The sequence below is a fragment of the Arachis hypogaea genome, chromosome 3 (genome assembly GCF_003086295.3).
Source record: "Arachis hypogaea cultivar Tifrunner chromosome 3, arahy.Tifrunner.gnm2.J5K5, whole genome shotgun sequence".
NCBI lineage: Eukaryota > Viridiplantae > Streptophyta > Magnoliopsida > Fabales > Fabaceae > Arachis > Arachis hypogaea.
This window is the reverse complement of record NC_092038.1, coordinates 137,062,819-137,087,824: the sequence shown is the minus strand read 5'-3', so window position 1 is coordinate 137,087,824 and position 25,006 is coordinate 137,062,819. Positions and strand designations below refer to the sequence as shown.

The 25,006-nt window shown below is 32.8% G+C and overlaps 4 protein-coding genes, 1 non-coding gene and 1 pseudogene across 6 annotated transcripts; 5 read left to right on the top strand and 1 right to left on the bottom strand.

Annotated features, from left to right (window-relative positions):
- Positions 1-654: 654 nt before the first annotated feature.
- Positions 655-6,488, top strand: LOC112734298 (transmembrane 9 superfamily member 1). Its single transcript, XM_025783552.3, has 12 exons — positions 655-957; positions 2,422-2,620; positions 2,705-2,809; positions 3,302-3,319; positions 3,437-3,534; positions 3,716-3,868; positions 3,996-4,130; positions 4,243-4,409; positions 4,582-4,676; positions 4,800-5,173; positions 5,393-5,666; positions 5,837-6,488. Exons 1-12 carry the CDS (start codon positions 871-873, stop codon positions 5,902-5,904), a joined length of 1,773 nt encoding a protein of 590 aa, XP_025639337.1. The 5' UTR covers positions 655-870; the 3' UTR covers positions 5,905-6,488.
- Positions 6,489-9,918: 3,430 nt separating this feature from the next.
- LOC112734296 (ferredoxin) lies at positions 9,919-10,619 on the top strand. The gene has a single exon (XM_025783550.3). The coding sequence runs from the start codon at positions 9,919-9,921 to the stop codon at positions 10,366-10,368; it is 450 nt and encodes a 149-aa protein (XP_025639335.1). The 3' UTR covers positions 10,369-10,619.
- A 127-nt stretch (positions 10,620-10,746) lies between these two features.
- Positions 10,747-15,692, top strand: LOC112734294 (phospholipase D delta-like). 2 transcript variants are annotated; one of them, XM_025783549.3, is made up of 10 exons: positions 10,747-12,668; positions 12,750-12,866; positions 12,959-13,153; positions 13,285-13,563; positions 13,659-13,727; positions 13,808-13,955; positions 14,039-14,187; positions 14,286-14,459; positions 14,582-14,779; positions 15,008-15,692. In XM_025783549.3, the coding sequence occupies exons 1-10, from the start codon at positions 11,766-11,768 to the stop codon at positions 15,299-15,301; spliced, it is 2,526 nt and encodes an 841-aa protein (XP_025639334.1). In that variant the 5' UTR covers positions 10,747-11,765; the 3' UTR covers positions 15,302-15,692. The 2 variants fall into 2 exon arrangements, with proteins under 2 accessions (XP_025639334.1, XP_072084543.1); XM_072228442.1 differs by having other exon boundaries at positions 12,959-13,157; positions 13,289-13,563.
- A 206-nt stretch (positions 15,693-15,898) lies between these two features.
- Positions 15,899-15,972, top strand: TRNAR-UCG (transfer RNA arginine (anticodon UCG)). The gene has a single exon. It is a non-coding gene; the product is annotated as a tRNA-Arg (tRNA).
- Positions 15,973-17,318: 1,346 nt separating this feature from the next.
- LOC112735595 (GDP-fucose transporter 1-like) lies at positions 17,319-18,244 on the bottom strand (annotated as a pseudogene).
- A 1,193-nt stretch (positions 18,245-19,437) lies between these two features.
- Positions 19,438-22,164, top strand: LOC112736085 (magnesium transporter MRS2-4-like). The gene is made up of 4 exons (XM_025785437.3): positions 19,438-19,946; positions 20,343-20,785; positions 20,868-21,137; positions 21,746-22,164. Exons 1-4 carry the CDS (start codon positions 19,631-19,633, stop codon positions 22,022-22,024), a joined length of 1,308 nt encoding a protein of 435 aa, XP_025641222.1. The 5' UTR covers positions 19,438-19,630; the 3' UTR covers positions 22,025-22,164.
- The last annotated feature ends 2,842 nt before the right edge of the window (positions 22,165-25,006 follow it).

The following is a 25,006-nucleotide window of genomic DNA, read 5'->3' as shown; positions in this document are numbered from 1 at the left end:
TTATGACAAATGTAATTTGTATTACATAATTATTTAATGATTTTACATTTTAATATTGCGATAAATAATTTAATCATTTAAATAACTAATAATAAACAATTCTTTTTATAAATTTTATATTCCAAATACTTCAGTTAAAAAGATAATAATGCTAATAGTTTAAAATAATATTCAATAGTTAAATATAAATATTGTTTAACAAGACACAAATAATGATAATAAATGTTTACATTATTTTTTCATATATTTCTAAAAGGGCAAAAAATTGCTTATTTTTGTTTTTTTTTTTTATTTTTAAAATACGAATAAATGACTCAATAAAATAAATATTTACTTTTCAAAAAAATATTTCTTTTTGTTAATCGAACCAGAATTACCAGATAAAATCATAAAACTGAAAATAATTTAGAAAAAGAAAAATCAAAGCTACAAAATTTGCCAAGTTTTTTTTTTTTTTCGGTGAATAATTTGCCAAGTTTTAAGTTTTAACCCTTTTCTTTAGGATTGCAGGTGGAGGGCCCAAAATGTAAACATGGCCCGTAAGAATAAGGCGAGAAGTAAACAGACAGAAAAGCCTAATGCGATTTACCGAAAAATTTTAAAGCCCAATCTGGAAACTCATACCTGAAATTCATAAAAAAAATTAACATCTACGTTCTTCTCTTCTCTTTATTGAAACGTTTCGCCAATTGCATCAATTCTTCAATCCTCAACAAAACAACGTTTTTTTTTTTTTTAATAATACTAAACTAAATATACTGTGTTGTGTTTGTGTGAGACTTGTGTGTCTGTGTTTCTCTCTCCAAGTCTTCTCCCCCAATCTGAGAGGTTCCGAGATCCGAACCCTCTCTCACTCTCTCTCCTTCCACCATGTCCTTCTTCCAATCCCGATCCATTTTCTTCTTCTTCCTCTCTCTCTTCCTTTCTTCAGCGTTTGCTTCCGAATCAGATCACAAGGTAAATTTACTTCGTTTCTTGTATCCGCTGAACCCTTCTTTTTTTTTTTTTTTTTTTTTTGGCTTCGATCTGCACTTTGATTGCTGAATTGGGATTTGGATCTGCACCGCGTGTGGGTTTTCAGCTGCTATTGGTCACTGGCTACGACTCACTTTGAATCCCTTAGCTTTAAAATTTTCTCTTTGAATTGTGTGCTAGGTTTGTTTCAGAATGTAAATGGTTATGGGTGTTGTATCTTTTAGATCTCAACTAGGTTTTTTGTGTTTGCCTGCTGCCGTGCATTTTGTGCTTGTGATTAATGCATGTTAGGGTCAATGCTGAGCATTTTCATTGCTTATAGGATTCAATTTAACTTGTTATCCCACCAATGGTACTATCATTAATTGATGTTTTCAGGTATTTCCTGATGTGATTGGATATAAAATTAAGCTGATTACTTTTATCATGTACATGCTTAATGCTTCCAGAGTAGTGGTTTGACAACTCTTCATGATTTGCCTCATTCTTTTTGTAACGATGGAATGTAACGCTGAGCTAGGCGGCTAATGTGTTAGTTCAGCATGTAGCAATTGTTTGGTTTCCATTTGAGAATAGACTTAAGGAAGAGGTATAGAGGTGTGAGGTGAGGTTGACTTGGCTGATTATTAATCTCCAAGATATAGTTTCTTATCAATTGTTTTTTATTTGACTCAAGGATGGATGAGTGCTATAGAGCATCTGCTGAATTTCGACATGTTTCTGTTGTTAGATTTAGTCATAGTTTGTACACATAATGGCAGTATAGAAGCAAAATAGTTTTGTTCTTCTGCTCTATCCGTGGATATATTTTCAGTATTTAGGGAAACTGACAACCCTATTTATTTTCTTTACTTATGTTGTCTGGTAATGATATTTCAGAATTGAAAATGTATAAATGGGAAAGATTGATTTGAAAAGAGTTCAGTGTGTTAGGTTTTCTGGGGAACTAGATTTTATATGCCAGATTCTGTACTTATGTGACAGGTTTTTATTACTGGCCTAGTTTTGAATGTGCAGTACTTGTGATGTCTATTGGTTCGTGTAACAATAAAGTTACTTTATTCTCTGAATATATAAACCGTTAAATCTGGCTTTTAGCTCAGTTAAATTTTGGAATTTTAAAGCTAGAATTTGAGTTTGACATGTTGACTTGATTTAGACAGCCACAACATCATTCTATCATGTGTTCGTTGGAAGGTTTAAAATGTTAAGCCTCAAGCTACATTCTTCCAAACTTCCAATTTTCGGTGGCTTAAATATTTGTTTAGAAATCAACCTTAACTTGAGTAGTTAACTATTGTGCATTCAACCTAAGCTATAAATCCATTGAAATCTAAGTTTTTGTTACTCGTCCTAAGGGGTTTTATCATCTGATACATATATTCTTGCTCATAACTGTGAGTCAATGATTTCTATAATAGTAAGATGTATTTCATTTTATTGCAGTATCAACAAGATGAACAGGTTACCCTTTGGGTGAATAAAGTTGGTCCTTATAACAATCCACAAGAAACATATAATTATTACAGCCTCCCATTTTGTCATCCATCTAGTACTTCTGAAGCTGCACACAAGTGGGGTGGCCTTGGTGAGGTCCTTGGTGGCAATGAACTCATTGATAGCCAACTTGAGATAAAATTCCAGAGTAAGAAGGCTTCTGTTATTCCATTTATGTTATAGAAGAGCTGTCAGTGGCCAAACTAACATTAACAAATACTCCTGTATTCAGAACATGTGGAAAAGACTGTCTTCTGCCAGATAGCTCTGGATGAGGCAAAGGTTAAACAGTTCAAGGATGCTATAGAGAATAATTACTGGTTTGAATTCTTCATGGGTATGTTTTGCATTGTTTCTTGCACTCATTAATATGAAAACTGATAGCATGATTGTTTGTTCAAGACATGCCAGACGCTGGCAGAATCCATTGCTTGCTGTGGCATTAACTTGATCAATGACATAGCTAAAACACATTAACGAAGATATTATACATAAGCCACCAGAAAACACGTAAAACATGATAAACAAAGACTTGCGCGTACTGTTATATAATTACAGATTATTATCTTTGGAACTGGAGCGAGCAAATTAATGATTTTGTGTGAAGTAATTTATTAAGCATCTTTTAGTAACCTAAACATTAATAATTGAATTATTCTATAATGATTAAGATAATGATGTTAGTGAGGATTTGTTCTGCAGGTTTTCTCCTTATTGTTTATTTTTCATATCTTGATTTTCCTTTCCATTATTTCACTGACTAACTGACGTGCACTTGTTCTTTCCATGGTCATTGCTTTGGGATACTATGTGCTAAACACAAGTTCAGATGACCTTCCTTTGTGGGGTATGCCTAGAACAACCACTTCTTTCTTTTTCCTATATGTGATTTCTTGAGTTCGCATTTTATTTGTTAATCATTATCAATGATTCTTTTTTTTATCCCCCTCCCCCAATCTTTAAGGATATGTTGGTGAGCTACATCCTGACAAAAACAGTGATAATGGCAAGCATGTTCTCTACACACACAAGAATATTATAGTGAAATATAACAAAGATCAGGTCAGAATATTTTTTGACATCTAAGGGTGATTGGTTTCTATTTTCATTTTCATTTTTTCCCGGTGTTTTTTGTTCTCGGATTATGATGGAAAACTGAAAATAGTGAAAAACTATACTCTAAATTTATCTTGCGAGAAGTTCTGGTATGCATGAAGTGTCATATTTTGTTCTCGACTTGCAGATCATTCATGTCAATCTCACTCAGGATATACCAAAACCTTTGGAAGTAGGGAGACATTTGGACATGACATATGCTGTTAAATGGATTCCTACTAATATCACCTTTGGACGACGTTTTGATGTTTACCTGGACTATCCTTTCTTTGAGCATCAGGTTAATAAATGTCAACAGCTTTGTTTTAATAATTTCTATGATTGGTTATTTTCAATTGTTCTCATTGCTGTATAGATCCTAGTTTGGCCCTGCCTCTGAGAATTTTGCTCGTTTGGCCTTGTTCCAGATCCATTGGTTCTCCATTTTTAACTCTTTTATGATGGTCATCTTCCTTACTGGATTGGTGTCAATGATATTAATGCGAACTCTGAGAAATGACTATGCCAAATATGCTCGGGAAGATGATGATCTTGAAACTCTGGTGATAGTTTCTTCCCTTTTTTATGTTCTATGTATTTATGGAGGATGGAGTCTTCCTAGAAAAATCTGTAGATCTGATTGTAAAACTTTGGTCAATACTCGCATGTTTACAGGAGAGGGATGTTAGTGAAGAATCTGGCTGGAAACTTGTGCATGGTGATGTATTTCGCCCTCCTCGCGGTTTAGTTATTCTTTCCGCTGTTGTTGGCACAGGTGCCCAGCTTGCATTGCTGGTTCTTCTTGTCATCTTATTGGCTATTGTTGGGATGTTATATGTTGGGTATGTACGTGAAACTTGACTTCTTGGCAACGAATTTTACTTCATTAGTGTGTGCACAGCCTCCACTGCTATGGCATATTTTGGCTATTTGTTCATCATTCTGGTTTTGTCATAAAATTTATGTTTTTTGTCCCTTGTTATTAATTTCTTTCATTACCCATCTGTATCACAGGCGAGGAGCAATTGTCACAACCTTCATTGTGTGTTATGCTCTCACATCATTCATTTCTGGTTACGTAAGTGGGGGAATGTATTCTCGGAATGGGGGTAAGATCTTAGATTAAGCTGCTGCAGTTTTCTTTTCAAGATTGCTTGGGTCACTTTGTCTCGGCCTTCTCAATTTCTTAATTTTGTTTCTCTGATTATAACACTTTGTCATCTACTTGGTAGGGAAAAGCTGGATTAAATCAATGATTCTTACAGCTTCACTGTTCCCATTCATGTGCTTTGGAATTGGATTTATCTTAAACACAATTGCTATATTCTATGGGTCTCTAGCTGCCATCCCATTTGGCACAATGGTGGTGGTTTTTGTTATTTGGGCTTTTATCTCTTTCCCTCTAGCACTTCTTGGTACAGTTGTTGGAAGGAACTGGAGTGGTGTTCCAAATAATCCCTGTCGTGTGAAAACCATTCCTCGCCCCATTCCTGAGAAGAAGTGGTACCTCACACCATCTGTGGTTTCTATGATGGGAGGGCTGCTACCCTTTGGAAGCATATTTATTGAAATGTATTTCGTATTCACTTCCTTCTGGAATTACAAGGTGAGTTACAACCTGATGATTTATTTGCTAATACCAACACTGATGGTTTTGAACTTGGCATCATTAGAAAGGTTACTATCGCCTTGGAGAGAAGAGCAGTATCAAGAAAATATTTCATGATGTTGATGTTTTCAATTAAAAATAGTTATAGTTAAGTGAAAGATGTGAGCATGCACTGTTAGTTAGCTTACCTATTATTTTCCTCCCTTGTGGTGACAGGTTTACTATGTGTACGGCTTCATGCTACTGGTTTTTCTGATTCTTATGATCGTTACTGTCTGTGTGACAATTGTGGGTACATACTTCTTGTTAAATGCTGAGAACTATCACTGGCAATGGACGTCTTTCTTTTCAGCTGCCTCGACAGCTGTTTATGTGTATTTGTACTCAATATACTACTACTATGTGAAGACGAAGATGTCAGGCTTCTTCCAGACGAGCTTCTATTTCGGATACACTTTGATGTTTTCTCTTGGGCTAGGAATTCTATGTGGTAAGTTCTCTATAAATCTCTCCTTTTTTCTTTGTTGTTTTGGCAGATGTTCACTCTGCAGGGATGAAAAATGGAGGATTAAAACCCCATGTCCTCCTGTCCTACTTCCTTGATATATACTTTTGTTCTTGTCACCTGCATTGAGTTTCCGACTTTCATCTAATGTGCAGGAGCTGTGGGTTTTCTTGGTTCAAATTTGTTTGTGAGGAGGATTTACAGAAACATCAAGTGCGATTAAGGATTTTTTCTTTGTTCAGACGCGGAGCACTTCCATTAATTTGTTGTTGGAGACAATGAACACTTTGGAGGGGGCCTATGGTTATATGTGGGGAACCTAACAACATTTACAGGTAGAATCACAGGGTTTTGAGGATGTTGAGGATGAATTCTTTCTGTATTGGGCCCTGAGATTTTTTTCCCCCGGCTGTAATTGATTGTCTTTATAATTTAGATAGATAGTTTAATATCAAACTCTTGTGGCCTACTATTTCATCCCTTTATAAGATAGGTGCCAATTCAAGAACAAGAACTGGTCTTTGATTCCCCTACATGGTTAAGTGGTTAACTATTCAATGTATGTAAGAGGGGGATGAAGTCTGAATTTTGTATGAAGATCTGAATATCATTCCTATCTGCTTCCTTCGCACACCCCATATGTTTACATTTCAGTTTAATGCTTCCAAGTTTCCAATGTATTTGACCCTTTTGGCTGTGTAAAATGTTTTTAGTTTGCCCATAATCGAATTAACAAAAGGCATTCTGGATGGAAATGTAGGACACTGCACAGATAATCTTATAATATGCTCTGCTCTTTAATAGTGATATTACAGTGTTTTATTATTATTATTATTATTATTATTATTATTATTATTATTATTATTATTATGTAAACAATTAATGCTGCAGTTCTTTAGAGTGTACTGCACTACCACCAACTTTTGTAACCAGGCTTATTTCTCTTGCTGATATTATGCTTGAATTGGTAAGTTAAAAGGTTATTATAAATTTGCTGATTGGTCATTTTAGGGGTGGCAAACTGGCAACTAATGGTGCAGTTCTGGACGGCATTTTACGACGACTAAAGATGGACCATTGGATTTTATTATCTAAATTCGTTTTTAAATTAACTCAAAATAAATTGGGTTGATTCGATTTATAATTAATGGATATAATTTTGCAAATTTTATATAACATTAATATAATCTTATCCTTAAATATTAAATTTAATAAATGTTACATAATATCTATATCGAGTCAATTAATTTAAAACAAAAAATCATATATTAAAAATATTAACTAAAATAATACCTTATTACTGATCTTAACGCAAAATATATATTTTAACTATAAACATGATTTCGGCCGGAGCCAAGTCCATTCGAAACATGACTCAAATTGAGTCTAAAAATTATAACTGATAAAAATGACAAATTTAAACTCAAAATATGTTGTGTTTGAGCTGGACTAGATTTTTACTTTTTAACACCCCTAATCTTAGAGGTGACAAAATAGAGGTACTCACCACTAAAAATGGACCTACCAAAGTAAGATGAGTCTAAGTATTAGAGTCCCTTTAGAAGTAACAGAAGCTACTTTTTTTTTTTTTTTTTTTTTTTACTTGTGAATTATGAAAAGTTACAGTAAGTGTGTTTTTGGCACTATTTTAAAATTTTTTTTTAATTTTTCGAAAAGTTAATTTATAGCTTTACGAAGAAGTAGAAATATATGATTTCTCCTTTTCGATAAGTCATTCTATTATTTTCGTAAAAAAAAAAATTTCAAAACAAAAAAAATCTACTTTCATTATTGTCTCTGTAAAAAAATACTAGAAATGTTGCCCCCACCACCTTTTTCACCCAAAGTTCCACCTGCTAGAAGCATTGGCCTTCCACTATCATTTTCATGTAATGATTTATCTGTTGAAAATATTGACCTTCCACCACCATTTTAAAACAATGTTCCATTTGAACTATCTATTGCATATATTCCTTCTAGTTTTTTTTTTTTTATCATTTTACCACTCTATTATTATTATTATTAAATTTGTATTTAACATTGTGTGTGGTATAACATCTCAGTTTTAATTTTTTTTTTTATCATTTTACCACTCTATTATTATTATTATTAAATTTGTATTTAACATTGTGTGTGGTATAACATCTCAGTTTTAATTTTATTTTTTCCATGTGATTTTATTTTTATATAACTGCTATTATTTTTATAGTTAGTTATAGCAAGTTCTTGACGCCAGTAAGAGAGGAGGGAATTTTAATAGAAGTAAAAAAATAAAAAAATAAAAAACAGCAACAAAATATACATTGAAACACATTTCACATTTATCTTTTATTTTTAACTACCATATCATACACAATAAAATAGCAAACACTAATTACACAATAATTTCTTTGGCATTGTTATGAAGATTATTGTAAATTAAAATTTTATTACTATTTACCATATACAAAAACACCGTTATGGGTAAAGATGAAGTAGAAGAACCAGTTTCTACCTAAAAAATGGAACTAATAAGAGAGCAAATAAAGAATTAATTATCTAAACAATTGTAATCTTAGTGAGTAGGTTATAGAAAATCAATATTCAATATTGAAAAGTATTTGTTATCATCATGGTTTTAACATCCATTTTTTGTGAAAAAAAAATTGTATTTTTTGAGTTACAACTTTAAAATAAGTACTTCTATAACTAAAAATTCAAATACAAAATAATTTATTTATAAACTATTATTAATAAAAATCCTTATACTTTAAGCTCTTTTTTCAAAAGAGCTTATTTAAGTCTTTTAGCCAAACTGAACCTTAGTCTTTGTTGTTTTATCGAGGATTGGTGGCTAGTATGCTTAACTTTTTTTAATATATATAGACAATTAATTAAAATTAATATAATAAAAATAATAAATAAAAATTTGATTATATTTTAAATATAAATAAAAAATATTAAATCTATAACAATTTTTTTTTCAAAATTTCTTAAAAAAATTTAATGTTAATAGAACTATCCATCATAATATCTATTTTTAAGTTACTACAAAGAATAAAAAATATCAATTTTAACTTAATTTTCAATTAACAAATAATTTTAAAACAAAATTAAAATTTATGGCATAATATAACACGAAAACAGAAACAAGATTTTATGATAAAAGAAAAAACAAGAGAACCATTTTTGTTTTAAGAAAACAAGCTAAATAAACATATATATGGAAGTTCAAAATAAATAAATAACAGAAAAACAAGATAAATAAAGAAAACAATAGAACGATAATGAAAAAGATATGTTTGAAAAAAAAAAAACTTTCGTATAAATACTCATATAGTCTTCTATTTTCTTCTAAAAAAAATTGACCCGATCTGTAGGTCCGCCCCGTCAAAACCCGTTTGACAATATGCTCAAAATTTCAATTCGACATGGTTTTTTGGCGAGCTTGGTAGCTTGGTTTGACAGGTTGGCTCATTTTGTGCTCCTACTTCATTTTTCCTGAATTTATTTTTAGGAGTTTAATTTTGATAAACTATAAAACGTTTTACACCGTTATTAGTTTATTATATTCGTTATTTTAAAAGACTATTTATATAATTAATATAAGAAAAAGTCTAGGGTCAGCAATTTTATTGAATTTTGGTGTAACTAACAGAGAAAGGTGAGTCATTAGATGAAATCTCACACCAATCTCACACCATTAAATTATCATTGATGGCTATTAATCACAAAAGTTGCTGGTCCTAACATTGCTCTTAATATAATATGTGGTTTTTTAGTTGATATAATATTAAGTAATTGAATTTAGGTATAAAATTATTTTATCTATTTCTAATTGTATGTTATTTTAACATCTGAAAAATATTTGTTACTGTGACGATTACTAGTTGCAATTCTAAATTTTGTGGCACCAATATACTTAGTTCCCTGCTAGCAACTGAAGTGAAGTTATGAAAACCAAAAGTGTCGCATAGATTTCTTCGTATCCAATGGCTACAAATTTTACACAAATAAGAACCACAAAAACGTTCAATCCTAATTTTCACGGACGACAAGAGGATTGTGGCAACCACAGTCACTCACTAAGAACAAGTGGTGACAATAGAGATAAATAAAACAAGGTCCTGCATGCTGCCACGTAGCAGATAAGGCTTCTTCATGCCTTCAACTACTTGTGTTGAGCACGCTATTTCCACATTCTCACCCTTCTATCTAAACTACTTCTCTTCTTTGTCTTTGTTTGTTAGAAGAGAAAATGGCCACCACACCAGCACTCTCTGGAACCATGGTGAGCACCTCGTTCTTGAGGAGGCAGCCAGTGGCCACCACCACAAGCCTCAAGGCATTTCCAAACGTGGGTCAGGCTCTGTTTGGCGTGAAGGGCGGCCGTGGCGGCCGTGTGACCGCCATGGCATCTTACAAGGTGAAGCTGATCACCCCTGAAGGTCCTCAAGAATTTGACTGCCCTGATGATGTTTACATTCTTGACCAGGCTGAAGAAGTTGGTGTTGAGCTTCCATACTCGTGCAGGGCCGGTTCTTGCTCTTCTTGCGCCGGAAAAGTTGTCAACGGGAAGGTTGACCAATCTGATGGTAGCTTCCTTGATGATGATCAAATTGATGGTGGCTTTGTTCTGACCTGTGTTGCTTACCCTCAGTCTGATGTTGTCATTGAGACTCACAAGGAGGAAGAACTCACTGGCTAAGAACACAGAAATGAATATTGCTATATTGCTTTTGATGGGGTTGTTTTGTTCTGTTCTTCTATCTCTTGTGTTGTTATAGAATGAATGGTTGACTTTCTTATTTTACATTACTAAATTTAAGTGAAAGCTGTTGTAGTTGTTTCTGCACATGCTTGTATGAGGCAGGTTCAGGGAATCTTTGTTTCTTTGGTTTTGCTTCCTCTTCTTTCCTCTTTTATGAGGTTTAATAAGAGTTCTGAGTTAGGCAGTAATCTACAAATTAAACAACAATTTGGTAGAAATTGAATGGCATCTTCTTATTTTAAAATGGGGAAATAAGGCAATTGTTATTGGTTGGCTACTTTATACTATGAATCTCGTGGAGCCAATGAAATATTTGTAGAATGTGTATAATGGGCTATAAGTTAAAAAGTGAATATCGCCAGTATTATCGAATAGAGCTCATGCTTAAGCTGATAGAAAAAGGTAATATTAATGGTTATATCTCTAATACGTCCTAAACCTCTATTGTACTATACTTCCTCTTATAAGATATATTCGCGCGAAGATGGTAGTTAAAACGTAGAATACGCATTATGTTATAAGTTTTGATTATATTACGTTAGCAAATTCATTCATTAATATAAAATATATGTTAAAATATAAATACATATTAAAAATAAATTAAATTAATATGTATTTATACATAAATATTTTAGTATATAACTAATATTTTTGTATAAATTTAGTCAACATGTCAAATTAAATTATATAACTGTTTTGAACTATTATCTTCAATTTCTGTTATGAAACTGCAACATGTAAAAAAAAAAACAAAAATATAATTGCAGAGATTCATTAAGTATATTTCATAGGAAAAATTTTAAATGTATTAAAAATATTTTAATTAATATATATTATATATATCTTTTATAATTTAGATCGATGGGTAAAACAACTGGAACATATTCCATATCTGTGTGATATATTGATCTGTCCGTAATTCTTAATAAGATAACTGAAATTTTACTGAGTATTTAAAAAGATGACTAAGAAAAGGGTCACATATTCCAAGAAAACTGGCACTATTTTAGGCCTCCTTGTGGATGTGGTGTTGCGTCATACTTTGCAAATTTGTTATCTGGAAAACCATGCATTTTCTTTTCTTTTTTCGACATTTTATTAATTTTTTCTTCTCATTTTCTTCTTCATCATATCTGTTAAGTTTTCCAGGTAACCCTAGATTTTTGTTTCAGTTACCTTGGAATCAGTTAGAAACAGGAGACATGTTAGGTTGGGTTGATCCATGTTTGCATTATTACAAGAAATTGTTGATTAGCAGATTCTGTTTTATGATAAAAAGTTGACAAAAAGCATCATCATGATGTGATGATTGAGAATCCAAGCATCAAATTCAAATGGATAATAATAATAATATCAAGAAAGAACAAGTCTTCTTACATGGTGACTTGGATATTTATGTAATAGAAGCAAAATCTCTTCCAAACTTGGATCTTTCTTCAGAAGCAGTAAGAAGATGCCTGAGCATGGGGAACTTCTTCACATCACCATTCTCAAAGAAAATGAGGAGTTCAGGGAAAGATAAGATGATAACAAGTGACCCTTATGTCTCTGTAGTCATAGCAGGTGCTACCATAGCTCAAACTAGAGTGATTCCAAACAGCGAAAACCCGATTTGGGACGAGCATTTCATCATGCCGGTTGCTCACCCTGCTCACAAGATTGAGTTCATTGTGAAGGACAATGATGTTCTTGGTGCTGAGTTAATTGGTGTAGTTGATATTCCTGTTCAGAGGGTAGTCTCAGGGGAAAACATAGATGATTGGTTTCCAATCATCGGACAGTACTCGAATTGCTTGCAGGCTTATCCTGAGCTGCATATTTCGATTCAGTTTTGGCCGGTCGGAGGCGTTAAAGACGATATTTGTAGTGGTGATAGTGGAGTTCCTAAGACATATTTTCCATTGAGGAAAGGAGGGAATGTGACTCTGTATCAAGATGCACATGTTCCTGATGGAATGCTACCTGATATTGAATTGGATGGTGGGAAAGTGTTTCAAGCTGGTAAATGTTGGGAGGACATTTGCCATGCAATTTTGGAAGCTCATCATTTGATATATGTTATTGGTTGGTCAGTTTATCATCCAATAAAGCTTGTTAGAGAGCCAACAAGGCCATTGCCTTGTGGTGGAGAGCTTTCACTTGGAGAGTTGTTGAAGTACAAATCACAAGAAGGTCTTAGAGTTGTTATGCTCATTTGGGATGACAGAACTTCACATGACAAGTTCCTTATCAAAACTGTAATTGCTCTTTCATTCATTCATTCATTCATTTTTGTTCAAGTGCAAGATGGGTTCTAAAGCTGATCTTGTTCATTGCAGGATGGAGTGATGCAAACTCATGATGAGGAGACCAAAAAGTTCTTTAAAAACTCTGCTGTTCATTGCGTGCTATCTCCGCGTTATGCAAGCAATAAGCTCAGTATTTTCAAGCAACAGGCATGGATTTCCTGCACTTGATATCTTGTTTCACATTCACATTCACATTATGACATTAGTACTAGTTTAATTGATTGAGTCTCTTGGTTCAGGTTGTGGGAACCCTCTTTACTCATCATCAGAAATGTGTGCTTGTTGACTCACAAGGTGCAGGGAATAATCGGAAAATATCTGCTTTTATTGGTGGTCTGGATCTCTGTGATGGCAGATATGATACACCTCAGCATAGGCTATTTCGCGATTTAGAAACCGTTTACAAAGAGGATTTTCATAATCCTACATTTCAAGTTAGTGCTTACTTTGCTTCTTTGGAATCATGTTTGTTATTCAATCAAACTCTTTCATAAAACATTGACCTCCTTCTTAGAGGACTAGTTTTTCACATCTTAGGTTTGAAATTGTGTATCATATGATGCAGGTAGGTTCTAGTGGAGGTGGACCAAGAGAGCCATGGCATGACATGCATTGCAAGGTTGAAGGGCCAGCAGCTTATGATATATTAACCAATTTTGAACAAAGATGGAGGAAAGCCAAAAAATGGCGAGACTTTAGACTCAACAAGGTCACGAATTGGCACGACGATGCATTGCTAAGGCTAGACCGGATATCATGGATTGTCAGTCCATCTTCGAGTTCTGGTGATGATAAAGCTATCCAGGTGACCGATGAAAATGATCCTGAAACTTGGAATGTGCAGGTAAGAAGCAAAATATGTTGATAGAATCTCATGCCATGTCCTAAAATCTTCTTGTAAAAACTTAAATAAAGGTTATGAACAAGCATTTAATACAGGTATTTCGGTCCATAGATTCAGGATCCGTGAAGGGTTTTCCAAAGGATTTCGACAAGGCTCAGTCTCAGGTGATTAGTTATTTTTTAGTTGATCTAACCTGATTTTCACTTAGTCTTAACTTGTAAGTTGTAACCTTAATGTACTGCAGAATCTTTTATGTGGAAAGAATTTAAAAGTAGACCAAAGCATTCATACTGCTTATGTTAAAGCAATAAGATCAGCTCAACACTTCATTTATATTGAGAATCAGTATTTTCTGGGCTCATCATATCATTGGCCTTCATATGAAAAAGCAGGTACATTAAGAATTTGAGTAATTTCTGATGTTCAGCTAGCAAGTATTCATAATTCAGTTAATGATTTTGTTTATCTTGGGCAGGTGCAAATCACTTGATTCCAATGGAGTTGGCCTTAAAAATTTCTAGCAAGATCCGAGCGAATGAACGTTTTGCTGTATACATAGTTATACCAATGTGGCCAGAGGGGGTTCCAACAAGTAATGCTGTTCAGGAAATCTTATTCTGGCAGGTTAGTCTAATTTTCTAAGCAAATGTGGAATCATGAATGGATACCATTGAAGGTGGTTATAACAACCTTCTCTTTTTGGAATTTGAATGAGTATACAGGGACAAACAATGGCTATGATGTATAAGATCATTGCAGATGCACTTAAAGATGCTCAAGTCTCCCATATATATCATCCACATGATTTTCTCAACTTTTTCTGCCTTGGAAATAGAGAACCTGAGGCCACACCAACTCCATCACCACATAGAGAATCATCTGAAAACCGTGGTTTGGTATGAAATATGAATAATTTATGATATGATATCAAATACCCTTTTGTTATTTTCTCAACCAAAATGCCATGATTTCATAAAAATATATTTTCCACTCAAGCTTATGATGATTACTAACACAGGGATCAGTCAAGAAATTCAAACGTTTCATGATTTATGTTCATGCCAAAGGAATGATAGTTGATGATCAATACGTAATCATTGGATCAGCAAACATTAACCAGAGATCAATGGATGGTTCAAGAGACACAGAAATAGCCATGGGTGCTTATCAACCAAAATATACTTGGAAAGAAAAAAAGTCGCAGCCACATGGCCAGGTTTGAATCTCTCTAAGACAAATTGTATGCAAATTCATTACTAAAAAGGAAAAGAACACTAAGTATCAGCAATCTATAAAACATGCCAATCTTAGCAAAATCAAACACCAAAGTCACCCATTAGTCCATTACATTACATATAGTTCAAATACGAACTAGCATGCTTCAATTACTTGGAGGTTAAGCAACATCATGCTATCAATTCTATAAATCTATCAACTGGTGTAGGTGTATGGATACCGGATGTCGCTGTGGGCCGAGCACCTTGGCAGTCTTGATGACAGATTCAAAGAGCCCCATAGCTTGGAATGTGTGAGGACTATGAACAACATAGCCAAACAAAACTGGAACACATTTGCATCCGATAGAATCAGTCATATGAAAGGGCATTTGATGCTGTATCCAGTTAAGGTTGGCAGAGATGGAAAAGTCACTGCACTTGATAATTGTGATTCATTTCCTGATGTTGGTGGCAAAATTCTTGGAGCTGCAAATTCTCTTCCAGACACCTTAACTACGTGATGAAATAATCGTCAATGATCATTAACCAAAACTTCTTCAAGAATTGCTTGCAGCACAAGAAAATTGTAATATAGAATGTGGAGTATCTTTGAAGAAAACATTAGAGGTGTAACATAAATACATAATATCCTAAGTTGGTTGGACAGGGTAACGAAACATGACGAGGCCATGAGGGTATATATGATTCTTTGTTGTGACACATTTTAAAACCGTGAGGGACTTCTAAGTGTACAATATCACAAATGAGTAAACTGGGATGTCACAATTTATTGTTTTTTTGTATGTAGATTTTTCTTAAATATTTACATAGTGTAAATAAATCTATTGTCCATATTGTTCATACATTAAAAAAATGATAAAATTTAACAATAGAAATGTGATCGTCATGGCATTATTGTCTCTTGTCTCTCTAAAGTTATACCTGTTGCTTATATTTAATTGAATATGGTTTTTTGTTTTGTATTTTCTTTTTGGTGGTAAATTTTGGCAATGAGAAGAAAGGAATGGTTTAATCACCATATACTACTTACATTCGTGTTCGAAATTCAAGATGAATCTTTCTATAATATATAGTTTCTAGGAATGACTAACACGCAGGACCGCATAGCGCAGTGGATTAGCGCGTCTGACTTCGGATCAGAAGGTCGTGGGTTCGACTCCCACTGTGGTCGTTTTTAGTAATTTCCTTAATGTCAGGATAATGTGACCTCTAAATTATGAATTTCATCTAGCCCGGTCATATTTATTGGTTCAGTTTATAGTTATTACTTATTAGAACGAATCCATGATTGAACTTATTAGATTATTGGCTCATTGAATTATTGGTTTATTTGGTGGATCATTAGTTAAATTGATTATTTTAGTATAATTAAATAATTATATAAAATTAGTAGTTATTTTTATATAAAATTGATATTTAAGAATTGTTAAATATTTTAATAGATTTAATTAAATATTATTTAATAATTTTTAATTATCAATTTTGTATAATTGTATAGGAGTCTTTATCTATTATTATATACTACAAGTAGTTATTGAAAAAATAATATTAATAGATATCATATAATTATAAAATAAAGTATATTTTTTGTCATTAAAGTTTGATAAAAGTTTTAAAAATACCCTCAAGTTTTATTTTGTTTCAATTTTATCCTAAAAGTTTTCGATTTGTATCAAATATACTCCTGACGGCTAATTTTTCAAAAAATTTAAAACTAATTCAACAACAATTTCATAAGAACAACCCTCAACACAAATAAAATATAATTGATTTAAAAATAATTAACTTTAAAATTAAAATAAATTGAATATAAGTAAACTAAAAAATTGCTATATGTATCATAATTTATATATATATATATATATATATATATATATATATATATATATATATATATATATATATATTAGTAGGAAGCATTGCAGTTTGGTGGTACACTCATCCTTGTTGCATTCTTGGGGCAAAGGGTTCAAATCCATGTGAGATATTTTAGAAAAATTTTCAAAAATTACAAATCTTGACACTTGGCAGCGGTGGAGTACATGGAGCACGATGGACTTGCAGAACGCTGGTGCATCGTAGATTTGTCTTTAACTGCGACCGAGCGATTCGGTCTGGTCTGATTTTTGTCGATTCACTTTGAATTTGACCGGTTCTTTATCTTAAGTAGTCCTAATCTTGGACCGAACTAATGTTAGGTTCGATTTATCAATTTTTTGGTTGAATCGGTTAATTTGGTCTGATTTTAATAACTATGATTCAATAGTTTAATTATAATGCATCAAAAATTTATGTATTTTTTTAGTTGAGGAATAAATTATTATTTGTAGTTTTGTACTTTGAACTTTATGTCGTATGACAAGTATCAAAATTCTAATTTTTTTATTTACTTTTTTAATAAAATTCTTAAATTATTTCCATTCTTTATCTTTTTTTACAAATTTTAAATTTTTACAATTCTCACCACCACCAACCCTTTTCCTGATTATCACCACTTCTCCTTCTCTCTCTCTACTGTCACCGTCCATCGTCACCACCGCTAACACCACCATCATTACCTCTTGTCATCATTATCTCTTTTTTTGTGGGATCAAACAAGCACTCGAAATCATATCTCAAAGCATTGAAAACTTTAAGATTATTACTGGTAAGGAACCAGAATAAGGGTGCAATATTGAGAGACAAAAAATGTTATACAAAACAAAAATTCGAGTGTTCAACCTTAAATTCATGACCATATGCTTGTGACAAGATAAGCAAAAGCCAAAGAATAAACAGTGAGAGTAAAAACAGAATCAGTGTTGACATACCCCGCCCGACGAGAATAACAACAAAGGAGAAAAATGTGTACTTAGAGGGACAAGACTAATGGTGGAAGATAGTGTCCACAAGGACTAGAAGAGAGGGACGATAGATTGAAAGACAATGAAGGTATCGATATTGGTGTGGCAGAGGAGGTTGGTGTTTGTGAAGATGACGAGGAAGAAGATGAGTGCGGCAGAAAAGAAGCGCTTGGCAATGTCGATAGTGAAGGGGTAGTGGTGGAGGAACCCTAGTTTGTCGATAAGGTAGACGCCGAGAGCGGAAGTAAAGTATTGGAGTGCGGTTAAGAGGCCGAGGTAGTTGAATTGGATGATGGCGTACTTATTGATGATGGCGAGGAGACTGGAGCAGAGTGCGTAACCGACCACAAAAAAAGGGGATTCTGTGGAGAGGAAGGAGGGGAGGCAGTAGTAATTAGAAAGGTGTTGGTAGTGGTGAAGATTGAGAAAGTTTAAAATTTAAGGAAGAAAATAAAATGTGGGGATAATTTAGAAATTTTATTAAAAAATTAATAAAATATTAGGATTTGGATACTTTTGCCACACGGAACTCATCTTTCATGAATACAACGTTAATTTCTTTGTTTAATGGATATTTTTGTTACTGTTCGCAAAGTTCATGGGTACAAATGATACTTTATTCGTTAGTTGAGTGTTAATATTTTAGATACATAGTATTTCAAAAATTGTGTTGCGCACCAAATTTTTCATATGTACCAAAATTTTTATATTGTGTATATTTTATTTGTTGAATATCAATGTTTTAGATATGTGGTCATTTAAAAATTTGTGTTGTATACTAAAATTTTGTGCTTTGCATCAAAATTTTTGTACTGTGTATCAAAATTTTTGTGTTCTAATTTTTTGAATATATATAAGAGAAGAATATGATAAAAACAATGATGATAATGATAATAAAAAAGGATAAGGAGAAAAAAATTAAATAAAAAAAACTTTAAAAAGGAAGAAGAAAATGATGATGAGGATGACATTGTTAAAAAAAAAAATTGCAGAAAAAGAAAAATAAAAAAAATTATCACATTAAAAAAAAAAAGTGCCTATCTAATTTAGTTGAGACTAAGTTAATAAATTATTTAGTCACATAACTTTATTGATTATTCAATTATTGATACAATAATAGATTAATAGTTCTTTTGTGTTGTAACTTGTAATGTTATAGCAAATTCGAATAGCATCGCTATTTAGAGCTCATTTTTAACCGTATACCTTGATGCATCATTTATATCTACAATGAATGATAATTGATGAACTAATACACCAGTAATTTAGTTCCACAAATATATGATATTCATTTAGTCTTTCAAAAATAATTTACATCAACTTGATTCCTAAATGATATATGTTTACATAGTTTAATTTCCCAACATTTTTTTACGTCAATTTAATTAATTTTTTAAAATTTACAAGTGAAATTAAGTAGATAAATGAGTTAAAAAAAAAAAACAGACATATCCAGACTAAATCACATCAAATCATTAAAAAAGTTGAGTTACATTAAAATAAGAGAAAATAATAAATAGGTTCTTAATTTGTTATTTTGATGATAAATAAATTTTTGATTAATTAAAAATAAAAAAAAAATATTTCTTATATATTTTTTTAAAAAAATATCTAAGTTCTTACGAATAATTTATTTGTGGTTATATATTTTGAATAAAAAAACTTAAATATTTTTATTTTAAAAAATAAAAAATATTTTTATATTTTTAAATTAAAACTTAAAAAATCTATTTGTCTTTTCCTCAAACAAAGAAAATGAATAATAAATTAACAAGCAAGTCTGTTTCCGTTTTAGCGCCATTTTACTAACTAACTAACTAACCAATTTAGCTGTTTGAGCTTCAAGACGCACATCACACCTCTCATTCAGCTTATCGGATGATTCAAATGAAGATAATGTTGATGATGATGATCGATTCGATGAATTCTAATTATTATTCAATTATCAATTAATTACTATTATTATTTTTTAACCAATTTTCAACCATGGGCAAGGGCCCCTTCTCCTTTCGCCGCTCCGCCTCTCGCCGCCGTCAGAGGAAGATCGTCATTCCGTCCGAGTCTCCTCCCCAGCCGCTTTTGTCGCCGCTCGGCAGCGCCATGATCGCCGGTGGCGGTGCCATTTCCATGACGAAGGTCAAGAAGAAGGCCGGCGGGGCGAGGCTGTGGATGCGGTTTGACCGGACAGGGCGGACGGAGCTGGTGGAACTTGACAAAAACGCCATCATCCGCCATGCCGCAATTCCCGCCAGAGATCTCAGAATCTTGGGCCCTGTTTTCTCCCAGTCCTCCCATATTCTTGGTAATTTTCGATTTATGGTTTCTGTAGTTGTTTTGATGGAACCAATTTAGTTTATTGCAATTTAAAAATTGAAATTCGCATTATGCCTTGTACATTGCTCTCCATGTGTTTGATCATTTACCACTTTTTATGCATGCTTATGCTATGATTCATTGCCTGCTGTATTGTAAGGTTAGGTATAATATAATTTTATGAAACCTTGTTGTGAAGAATACAAGAGGAACATTGAACTATGAATTCTTCAACCGCAAGTAACATACTGATGCTTACCTGTTCTCTGTTGTTATTCAAATCTTTTCAGAATTGTAGATTACAATGGTTAACTCACATTTGAAGTTATTATGTTGGTGATGAAGAATGGAATAACATATTAACATGTATTTTTCTTCTATGCAGCTAGAGAGAAAGCAATGGTTGTTAATTTGGAGTTTATAAAGGCTATAGTCACAGCTGAAGACGTGCTATTGCTTGATCCTCTACGCCGCGAGGTTCATCCATTTGTTGAACATCTCAGGCAACAACTTCGACATAAATATCAACCTAAACTTAGTGGGCCTGCAGGTGAACAAGAAAGCGAAATGCAGGTTTCGGATGGCAGACAATGGTTGCCAGTGCCAGAGTCTACTGAAGGGTTGCAATCTGAGCTTCCATTTGAGTTTCAGGTTTTGGAGATTGCTTTAGAAGTTGTGTGTACCTCCCTGGAATCAAGTGTGGAAGACCTCGAGAGAGATGCTTACCCTGTATTAGATGATTTGGCAAGAAATGTTAGTACCAAGAATCTTGAACATGTGCGAAGTTTGAAGAGCAATGTTACTCGTTTGCTGGCACAAGTGCAGAAGGTACAATGCACTACACCATATTCTGCTTATCTTCACATTTCTAGTGCTGCCAGAACCAAGGATTCTCCATGAAATTTTGCAGGTACGAGATGAAATTGAACATCTGTTAGATGACAATGAAGACATGGCGCAACTATATTTGACAAGGAAGTGGCTGCAGAATCAGCAACTTGATGCTCATGTTGGGGCCACACCCTCAAACCACCCTGCTAGTATCCGTCAAATTGGTTCTAAAAGAAGTGGAAGTCTGGTAAACTTCACCTTTGGAGAAGAGAATGACGTGGAGGATTTAGAGATGTTACTTGAGGCATATTTTATGCAGTTGGATGGAAGTCGCAACAAGATATTGTCGGTAAGTGTTCCTATAAACAAATTCTATTTGAAACTGCCATTCTATATTTTGATTCTATGGTCCTAACTGATTTGGATTATATGCTTAGGCACTTTTTGATGATAAATTTTCACATTCATATATTCTATTTGTATGACTTAGTTTAGACAAACACTTATCATCCTTAATGTAGTTAGTAATAATACGGCGATCATTTTATTTTCTCTTGTAATGAGGATGGACAGTATCTTATTTTATTTTAGTTTCAATTTACAAGCTTTTTTAGAAACTAATTAGATTTAGCCCTCATTAGGGGACATCAAATTTTTGTTACCCTACTATGAGAGACAATGCATACCAGAAAGTGGTATTGGTAGCTCTCAAATTTGTCTTAATTCAGAATTTAGGAAATATGCTATTGTCTAGCTGATTTCCATTTCTTGTTTCTATTAAATAAGTAGAAATAATGCTGTTATCTTGATCACCAATGGCGTGAAAGGAGGAAGCAATTTTATGTTGATGGATCATGGACCAAGATCATGAGTGAAACATATTAAATTGTTGAAATGTCAGTTAATTATTATTTTAAGAAGCTTGCAATGTTGCAAATAATGTGTTCTAATTTGTAGGTTAGGGAGTATATCGATGACACAGAAGACTATGTCAACATCCAACTTGATAATCACAGAAACGAACTTATTCAGCTGCAATTGACATTGATCATTGCCTCATTTGCAATTTCTATTGAAAATTTGTTGGCCGGTACATTTGGTATGAACATTCCTTGTTCACTATATGAAGTACAAGGACTATTTTGGCCCTTTGTTTGCACCACTAATGCTGGTTCATTAATCCTTTTCTTGCTTATAATGGCATATGCAAGATCCATAAAATTGCTTGGGCCATAATTGTAAATTTGATACCCATCGTTGGTTTGTTGTTACAATTGGCCATACGAATCTCACAAATCAATGATACGAAGTACAATATAATTTGCCTTGTGAAGTTTGTAATTTTATTTGATACAAGTTTTGTTAGTTGGTGTTTTCGGATGTTCCAAACTTCCAACATTGATCGACACTGTATTATAGGGAATGGATTCTTTTAATTTTTGTTAACAATTGAAGAGAATAAAGTGTGATTTTTTACCATTAATTTTATAAGTGGGAGAGTATTAAAATATTAGAGATCACACTTTATTCTTTCAATTTTTTTTAACAATTAAGATGATCTATTTTCGTATACTGTATACATAGGTGATAGTCATTGTAATTTCTCACTTGCCAAATTTATGGGGTCAAATAATATGTTTCTTGTTATCATCAGTTTATACTTTATATAACCACACAATGTGAAGATTTTTTGGATAGTACAATGTATGTGAAAGTTAGTAGCTCGGTATATGGATCTTCAAAGAACTATATGGTATTATTTTTCAAGTTTGCATCTCTGTTAATAGTTTTTTTTTTTTTTCGGGTTAACCTTTTCAATTTACGGGCTCGCGATTCTACGTAAATTTATACATATTTTTGCTTTTAAAAAAAATGTATCATACAATTAGAAGGGTAGAATTTTAAATGCAAAAGCTGAGGCAGATCACATCCAAGAACCAAGATCAAAGAAAAAAAGCTGGAGTCCGAACAAGGATAACACATCTTATCTCAGAAATTAAGTAATTTACAAGAGTTTTCATGCTGTCTTAGATTCATTCTACTTACGAGGTTGACTCAACTTATATTAACAATAAATCAATAATTATAAATACCGCAGCACTACTTTTTGAGTTTTTTCGCTAACCTAAATCAATGGATTAGTGAGAACGCATAATTGCAAGTCTAAAAATCCCTTTTTGTTCAAATCTTAGACTAAGGCAAGGTTTACTTGTTGGAGAGGTATTTTTTTTTTTTTTTGTGAAAATACAATCACTTTCACTTTATATTTGATAAATCAAAATCATATGTTTGTGCTTATAATTTTAAAAAGTCAGAAATATTTCTTAAAGTATTTAATTTTTTTTAAAATTAATTTTGTTGAGTTAAAAATAAAATTAACTTAAATAATGATGACAAATATTGAATTATTGGGGGCTTTTTTTTTTTTTTATCAGGTGGATTGGACAACCCCCAATCCTAGGTACTTCAAATGGATTGAACAACCTACAATCCTCGTTATAACACACACACCCACACACTCTTTACATACTTACCATTTTTTCTTCCTCGGTTGCCGTTGGTAGGAGTTGAGCCCAAGACCTTTGAGATGAAGAGGGGCGGAATGCCGTGTAACTAAGACTCATTGACGAATTATTGGGTTAAACACCTAATTGGGTTTGAATATTTTATTTAAAGTGTTGCAGGCCCAGGTGATGGAACAGAAGCCCAAACCCAATAAAAACAAACAAATCAATTGGGTTAAGCGAAAAGTCAAGTCAATCCAAACCCAAATTAACTCATCCAAGATGAATCAAACCAAAGCCAACACTCACAAACTTTTTTTAGACAGATTCAAGAAGAAAGAGAGAGAATGCTTCTTCTTTTTTGTTCATTCACCGAAGAAGAAAAAAAGAGAAAAGTAAATCAAGAAAGCAAATGTCTAATCGCCCTAATCAAAATTAAGCTAAATCAGAAGATAAAGGTAATTTATTTCCATTTGCATGCATATTAATTTCTTCACTCATTTTCCAACTTTCTACGACACCATTCTTAGATAAATGAAGAAAGTGATGTTTAGTTACTTCGGCTGAAAATCAATGGCTTACAACATTACTTGGAGTCAAAGCACATTTTCAAAGGTTTGGATTTGGGATTATTACTGAAGAAGATCATCTCTGCCACTCTGCTGACCTCGGTCAAACAAGAAAATCAGATTTAAAATCCCTAATTTATGGATTGATTGAAGAAAGAGATGGGATGATTTAACAAAGTTCAAAATCTAAGAAATTGACTTGAGAGAAACTCGAGTTGAGACTTAGAATAAGGTACAAAAGAAAAAAATGTTTGGGCCTAGGACTCAAGGAGAGAGAACCCGTGAGAGAGAGTAAAGAGTGAATCCTTACTATTGAGTTTGAAGTCTTGGAAATATTGCATCTACACTATAGGGAGCACTCCGCCAAGATGAAGAACAAAGTTATGAGTTCAGATGCTGAGTTCAGTGCATAGAGTTAAAGCTGTGAATCATCAATCTCCTTCATATATCATATTTCAGTTTCAATATATATTTTTTTTTGTATTTTCTTTGAGAGGTAAAAACTAAAAAGTAAGAAAGAGAGGCATTGAGAAAAAATCATAGAGAGAAAAAGGTTGAGAGAAACACTTGAGAGAAAAACCAAAAGTAATCTCAGATATTATTTGGTTGTATTTTTTGTCTTGTGTCATGTACTTGAGAGGTGCTCCTTGCTAAGTTGGGTAAGCACTTAGTATAAAGAGTTTAGGTATTAGCATAATCAAGTCAAATTTAGGTTAAAACTTGTGTGTCTAAATAGGATTACGTAAGTCTTAGGGAATTGGTGTATGTAATAATCTTAACATAGTGAAAATTCTACTAACATTATGGTGAAAACTGGATGTAGGTTGCATTGTACAGAGCAGCCGAACCAGGATACATGACTGTGTCATCTTTTTCTTTTCTGTTTCTGTTCTGTTTTTTAAAATTCATGAGACAAAACAAAATTGTCTTATAAATTTTCCGCTGCACAGTTCAAACAGATTTGCAGTTTGAATACTAGCTTTAAGGCTTAATCAATTAAAGTAAAAGAATGTTATAAATTGGGGTAAGTACGATTTTGGTCCCTTAAGTTTAGTGCCAGAATCGAATTCGTCCCTCTTGTTATTTTGTAATTAAAATCGTCCTTAATGTTGCATTTGTATTTAACTTCGTCCTTTGTAATTAAA